The 7976-nt window shown below is 36.2% G+C and overlaps 1 protein-coding gene across 1 annotated transcript; it reads right to left on the bottom strand.

Moving 5' to 3' along the window:
• Positions 1 to 532: 532 nt before the first annotated feature.
• LOC114378896 lies at positions 533 to 4399 on the bottom strand. The gene is made up of 7 exons (XM_028337483.1): positions 4319 to 4399; positions 3436 to 3783; positions 2951 to 3311; positions 1459 to 1673; positions 1240 to 1374; positions 789 to 1148; positions 533 to 706 (listed from the first exon to the last, which is right to left on the bottom strand). Exons 1-7 carry the CDS (start codon positions 4397 to 4399, stop codon positions 533 to 535), a joined length of 1674 nt encoding a protein of 557 aa, XP_028193284.1.
• Positions 4400 to 7976: the final 3577 nt, after the last annotated feature.

Raw genomic sequence — 7976 nt, 5'->3', positions numbered from 1 at the left:
AACCGGTTCAAGATATTTTTTTTTGTGTTCTTTGTTGGCCAGACTTTAGAGAAAGTGCCCCTCGAATGTTGTTATCGACTCCCACATAATTTTAAAAAAATTGCAAACAGGGGTACTTAGACATAGTTTGAAGGGTCCAAATCCAATTTTTTTGATTTTGTGCTTGTTTTTTGAGGTATTATTCGATGGAACCGGTTCAAGATATTATTTTTTTTTGTTCTTTGACGCCCAGACTTTAGAGGAAGCACCCCTCAAATGTTGTTATCGACTCCCACATAATTTTAAAAAAATTGCAAACAGGGGTACTTAGACTTAGTTTGAAGGGTCCAAATCCTATCTTTTTTTTTATTTGGTGCTATTAAGTTCTAGGCGTAATTAGATATTATTTTCAGCAATTTTTGAGGTTAGTCATAAACACTATATGAAAAATAAAATAATGAAACAAATAATTTACAAAATTTGTATTGCCAAAATAATGTAACAATTACAATAATGTTATCAAATACAAAAATAATACACATGATATCAAAAACTAATCTATGCGCTGTCTACGTCGTGCCCTAAGACTTCCATCAGAGGTGTCACCCCTAGCGATCCGCAGACAATCTTCCATGATCTCATGTAACTCAGTTCTTGCAGTGACCATCCTAAGGTTGAGCACACGCTCCAACCTTTTTGCGATTGCTTCACAACCTTCATAAGCAACCTGTGACAGTCATAAAAACACAGTTATTACAAAATTTTAAATAAAAAAACAAATTACAAAACACTAAATCGAATTAAAATACCACTGAAGGTCTAGGGAGATTAGCTGGGACTGGAACCTCTGGGATATGTGGCTCGACGTATGCATCCACATCTGGGGCAGGTGGATGTCTGGGCTCATCACCTTCCTGGGTTGACATGACGAAAGGGTGAGATATCTGAAAAAACCACTCCATGTAGTCTGCTGATACCTGGCTGGGGACAACACAAATCTCACCCGCAGGTGCTAGATGATCCCCGAAATGCATCCACCTGTCGCTTATGTCCTCATACGACAACAAACTAGTAACCGGCAGCGGAGGGATGGTGTGCATGTACCCGAACTGTTGTACCACCCTCTCTGGTCTGACATAGACCACAACATGACCCCATCTGAGCTGCCCCTGGTAGCATGAAATAAGCTCGAAGCCCCTAACTGCCCGGTGCTTAGTGCAACCAAGAAACGTCCGTGATCGTCAGAGCATCTAAACGTGCCCTGTACGGCGCTCCCTTGATCCCCTTCATGTGCGCCTTCATCGTAAGCCACCTGGAGGCACGTGGGGTCTTCTCAGCATATCCATCATCAGTGACACACTGATGAACACTGGGAAAATACTCATATATCCAGCACTACACAAATGAAGTGAGCATAAGATTAAAAACATTTACAATTCATTATCCAATTTAAACCTATTTACGAACTTTAACATTTACCTGTAATAGCGTTAAGTACCCACCCATCTGTCGTGTGGGGGTCTGCGAAGCTTCATTTAGCTGGTCATACATGTGAACCAGCACGACAACTCCCCAGGCATAGCCCCTAGACTGACCCAAGTCTCGAAAACCCTCCAAATGCACCACATGAACATGGGTTGCACTTTTATTAGCAAAAAGAGTACAACCCACCAGGTGGAGGAGGTAAGTGATAACTGCTAAATAATTGTGAATTAATAGTAGAGAATTAGTCAAATTTTGGTCTGAAATTAATTATTTAGCAATTATTTATGATTAAAAGTTAGAAAATTAATTAAATTGAATTTTTGGTTGCAGATATGAAAACTGAAGTTACATTAAGCAAAAAGGCAACAAAAGTGAAGAAAAAGAAGAAAGTCTGAAGCAGGCCCATCCCAACACGCACTAAGCGCAAGGTGTTGCACTAAGCACGCCTACAAAGGCCCAAAGCCCACTTCAGAACCCCCTCTCCTAGGGGTTTCATTCACTCCCTTTCTTTCTTTTACCCCTCTTCTCATTGTAAAGCCCTCAATGGCCATGAGTGGTTAAACCCTTAGTTAGGGCCCGGCAGGTCTAAAAAGCCAATGATGTATGATGTACTCTTCACTATTTATCAATGCAATACCAGGTTTTTCTTTCCTATTTTCTTTCTTATTTATCCTGTATCTCAGTCTTTATTTTCTGTTAGGGTTTAGTCCACTCGGGAGAGGGTAAAGCCTAATTAGGGGTAAGGAATGAATGCTTGAATATGTTTTAAGGGTTAGTCCACTCAGGAGAGGGTAAAACTTAATAGAACAATCAAAGAAAAGAAATCATAGGGTTAGCATTGCTAGGCATAGAATGATAACCCAATGCCCATGCTTTAGAAAACATCTAGAATTTAATCTTAATGCACCTAAGTTATTGAGTCTTTGCAAAAGGCATTTGGAAGATAGGTAATTAAGGTAGGCTTGTCATCATGAGGCATCAGGGGCACGTAAATGAATATATGTGGGTAGGATAGAATCACTTGAATTGGTAAAGAAAAAATCATAAACTCATACATCCTAGGTAGACAAGGCAAGTCAGTTCCTAATATCATCTTATCTTGAATTTATCTTTTATCTTTCTAATCTTTTATCTTTTTCCTTATCTTTTAATCTTATCTTTAATTATTTTATCTTTTCCTTTATCTTCTAATTTTATCTTGAAATCTTTTATCTTTTCTTTATCTTATCTATTATTTTTCTTTATCTTCTATTTTAAATTTCTTATCTCTTGCTTGAAAAATTGGATTTGCATTAATCTAAGTACAAACAAAGTCCCTATGGATTCGACACTCGGACTTCCGAGTACTTTACTACTTGTGACAATTTGGTACACTTGCCAACGAGTTAACAGTAAGCACGCGCCGCTACAATCCAACGTCGGGCCTGGCATCTACTCTAATACACCTCATGGAGCCATGACAGTCGCACGTAAGCCCCATGAGCACGTATGGTCTCAACTTGAGCCTCCTTGCCGGATACCTCTAGAAGCTCCATTAACAACAAGACTGCGTCGTCCACGCCCAGAGGCTCAAACCTGTGTAATGCCTCTGTGATAGGAAGATGGAGGAGACACACCACATCGTCCAGTGTGATCATCAACTCCCCCATTGGAAGGTGGAAGGTGTTGGTCTCCCTATGCCACCTCTCCACAAATGCAGATATAAGTCTAGGATTACCAGTGACCACAGAACAATCGATCAATGGACTTAATCCGGTGCCGACAACAAGGCCTTCAATCTTAGGCGCTGGACTCCCAAATTTATCAACTTTCCTACCGTGGGAGACCAGCTTCAACTCAGGTTGTTCCTGAGTTGAATAACACAACATAAAAGTTAATTAGACATTCATTATCACAAACAACACAACAAAAAATAAAAAAATATCAACTACCAGGGAATTAAAATACCTCGCCATGCTAGATACTATATGCCACATGGTCAGCAAATGATGTCAGCAATGATGTGTCATGTGGCCCACCAGGGAATCCCTCGCCATGCTGAGCAGGTGATCCCTCAGCACCATCAGCAGCTACGTCCGCAACATCTACATCCGCAGTCAGAATGTCCTCGTCCACATGAGGAACATGCTCAGTCACATGAGGAATATCCTCAGTCACCTGAGGAACATCCTCAGCCCTAGCAACATGTACTCGTTGCCTACGGGCAGATGCGGTCGGCCTACGCCGGTGAACATCATCTGCATGATGCTTATCGTGTCTACCTCTTCCTATTACCCTAGTAGCTAAGGAAAGATCTGATCTTCTTGTTCTAACCATGATCTGCACATCATGAAGAACATGTAGTTTTTTTGGTCAAATTATTCATAAAATTGAAAACCTACATAAATCCTCAGCCCTGCATTAGAAACCCTAATTACACTACCCTACACATTGTCGCCTACGCACTACAGAAACTAAACCCTACAGATTCAGCCCAAGGCCCTAACCCTAACAAATATTTTGGTCCAAATATATTAAACATAAAAAAACAAAATAAATAATATTTAATATAAATTTTGTTACATGCAAGCATGCAAGCATACAATTTTTTATTATTAAAAAACTAAATATACCTATTATAAATCAAAACAAAGAAATAAAACTTAATTTATAAAAAAAAATTAATTAAAAAATAAAAAAATTGGAAACCTTCTTATGGAAGAAGTTCTTCCGTATGAAGGAACTTCTTCTTACGGAAGAACCTTCTTCCGTAGGAACTTAAGGAAGAACTTCTTTCGTAAGTTGATACGGAAGAATGTTCTTCCGTAAGAAGAAGTTCCTTCATACGGAAGAACCTTCTTCCGTAGGAACTTACGGAAGAACTTCTTCCGTTAGAAGAATTTCCTTTATATGGAAGAACTTCTTCTGTTAGCGGAAAACGCTCCAGCTTCACCATTTTCGCAGAGAAACTCGCAGAGAAATGAAGTCATCTACCCTACAGCCAAAAAATCCTAAACTAAATTACCATTGGACATTAAAGGGGAGGGGAGATAGGAGGTACTAACCTCGACGGCGGAAACGCAGAAACGACACCAAAAAACCTCCCAAAACGAACGAAAATGGCAGCCCAGGCGTGGAGAACAAGGAGAAGTGCGGAGAAGAAGGAGAAGACAAGAAGACACGAAAGATGAATGCACTCACGGAAGAAGCAACACTGAATAGGCGTGTTTATTTTTTAAACTTTTAAACAAGGGTAATTTTGCCCATTCACATAATTGTTGGGTGCACCTAGCAACTCCCTTTAGTTATTCACAACATATAAAAATCCAAAATCTCAACGGAATTAATAATCCATTTCATACCAAAAATAAAAAATAAGAAATCCATAACGAATAAACTATTTAACAAAAGACACTTGCTATTTACACTCCCATTTTGCTAAGTGTACCCCTGTATCGCCGTTTTATAATTTAGTTGTCCATTATACCATTTTTTTTAAAGAGATACACCTCTTGCAACCCTTTCTATTTTTTAGAAATATCTTTCCATAATAACATATATCTATTCCAAAATGTATTTTTGGAACTATGTATCATAGTTCTCAAATACATTTCCAGAAATAGGTATATGTTATCCTAGAAAGACATTTTCGGTACTAAAAATTGAATTCTTATCTTACATCCTATATTTGTTAGTCTTATTTTCATCCCATCATTAGTGATCTTTATACCCTATCTAAAATCTTATGTTAATCTTATCTTTAAACCCTAATTTGATATCCCATATTCATTATATATAAATGTGTATATTACATGTAACATTGTGTATTTTTCTTCAAGCGATACTGAGATTCAAGGTATGTCTCATTATTATTATTATTATTATTATTACTATTATTATTATTATTATTATTATTATTATTATTATTATTATTATTATTATTATTTAACCCTTAATTTTGAAGTCTTTGGTCCTCACAAATCTTCATTATTCTTTAAACCTCCTTTGCATATTATTGTGTTCCCCACATGACATTGCATTTCAAGGTATATCCATGGTTGACTTATCAATTATGCAATGCACATCATAATTTTTTTACACAAAAAAATAAGAATATTAATAATTAAGAATCCCTACTCACACATATGTCTTTTCAGACTGTTTCGTCCATTGTCAATTTGGATACAAATCATTAACCTCTTGGTGTCTAATTATGTATCTTTGAAATCCATTTGTATGCATTGACTGTCAATATTGGATACAAGTATTAACCTCTTCATATATATCGTTGAAACAAGTGTGCATCTAGCAATGGCCTATTCATGATTATTACACCTCTTGAAACAAGTAAAGTTCTTTGTTTTGTATGACTTCTAAAAACAACTTTCCAGAACAACATATACCAACTCTAGAAAGTAATTTCTGAAACTAGGCTTATTTTGTTAAACATAGTTCTAGAAATTACTTTCCAGAATTGAAATATATTTGTTTTGCAAGGTATTTCTAGAATTATGTTTTAACAACATACACACAACTTTGAAAACTATTTTTCAAAATTGATATATGTTGTTCCATAAAGTTGTTTCCAATTCCTTTTTATTTTCTTTTATCTCATCACAACTTTATTTTATTTTTAATTTAATTTTTATTTATATGTGTGCATGAAATACCATGTTAGTAAGATGCTTGAAGTGATGGATATACCAACTAATGGAGGGAAAAAAGATTGTTGATTGTAATGAGGCATTCAACACTATAGAGGTAATTGAATGGTCAATTAATATTGTTAAATTGTGACCATATATGACCATGAAAATCAATTTTTTTTTTTATTTTTAGGCTTTTCCTTCTCGAGATTATATGTTGAATTGGGTTCGGTGTGTTACATATGAGAATGAATTTTTCCTTATCATATTTATGCCATACACATATATATGACCTAATAAATGGAAGACATTTGTAATTTTGACTTGCGAAAGAAGTAAAAAATATAGAAGACCATGCAAGAATGGATTATCCGTCAAGGTGACATAGAATAAAAAAATATGAATGCCCCTTTAGGCTAAGGGGAACAAATTCAAAAAAGGTCAAAGGATGGGTTGTTAAAGTAATGTGTGGTTGTCACAACCATAACTTAGCAAAAACATTAGAGGGTCATTCATATGCTATCCATATATTGTATAGTTTTTTATATGTTTCTTTTATATAAAGCAAAAGTGGAAAATAAAATAAATAAGAAAATAAAATGGATTAGATCCGATATGAGTGGTGAATATGTTTTATTTAATGAGTTTTGTGGAATAGAAGGCATTATACATGAAGTAACTCTTCCCAATTCACCAGAATCGATTATCCATAAAAAAAAACCCATTTAACAAAATAGAGTTGGTACTGAGATAGAATGACCCAATTAGCTATTTGATCATATCCTTCGGGATGTAACTCCCAATGGATTAACTATTTCTTGCATAAGAAGTTAGTGGTTTGGAAAGCCCCATGGATACCATAAGCTTCTACAATATATCAATATGAAGAAAAACCATGGGTTTCACTAATTTTCCTTTGACGAGTAACTAGTTATATACTAACCATGGCTTGAAGACAACCAGGGTCTTAACGATTTGTTCTAGTGACTAGTAATTTTCTAGACAAAGAAGTTGGACAAAGTAACGCCTCATTATGCCTAAAATAGGATTATTTCTAAAGAAAAGAATAATGCTTAGAAGGATTTGCATTTTTTGACTAGTTCTTTTAATGTTACCTACACATCAAGCTAATTGGCTTGACAAGAAAGTTGAGGAAAAGCCTTCATTGTGTCAAAGGTGGAAGGTCCTAACCATCAGCTCACATGTTTAATGAACAAAGTAACTACCAATGTAAATCTAGATGAAGAGAAATGAAATCACTTATATATATAAAAAAGAAGAAACACTATGTTCACAACCAAAATTGAAGAAATGACTCTCCAAAAGAAACAATGGACCCGCGAGTTGGTTGATATAAAAAAGATATATATTCCAAAACTATAAAATTTTGTGGATCCTACATCATATTTAATGATTATTTCTTTTAATTTTATAGTTTTCAATAAAGTTTAATCAATTGAAAAGAATGTGTTAAAAGATGTGCTTCTAGCATTTCTCATAACTGTCATACCCTAATTTCGTCCGGGGACGATCATTTGCAAACATTTGGATTCTTTCCAGTCGAGTTGAGCTGCTTAACACCAATTGTCGCGCAATCCGTAAGGTTTTTCAACGTTTCGAAAAAGAATGCGGAAAATACCCAAAAGGGAGGGCAAAATGGTCATTTGGTGACTTTTTCAGACCCCTGGCTTGCCTAGGCTAGCCTCTGGCTCACCTAGGCTACCAGAAAGCTTAGGGCTGAAGTAACCAGCTTGCCTGGGCGAGCAAGGTTACTTCTAGAGGAAGCAAGCAGCTTGCCTGGGCGAGCTGCTGTGCAACCTCCACCCCTCATTTCCTATAAATAGGCGTGAAGGGACAGAGGTAAGGGGTCAGCTTCTTAGATTAAGA

Source organism: Glycine soja, chromosome 12 (assembly GCF_004193775.1).
Source record: "Glycine soja cultivar W05 chromosome 12, ASM419377v2, whole genome shotgun sequence".
Lineage (NCBI taxonomy): Eukaryota > Viridiplantae > Streptophyta > Magnoliopsida > Fabales > Fabaceae > Glycine > Glycine soja.
This window is presented reverse-complemented; position numbering and strand designations above follow the sequence as displayed.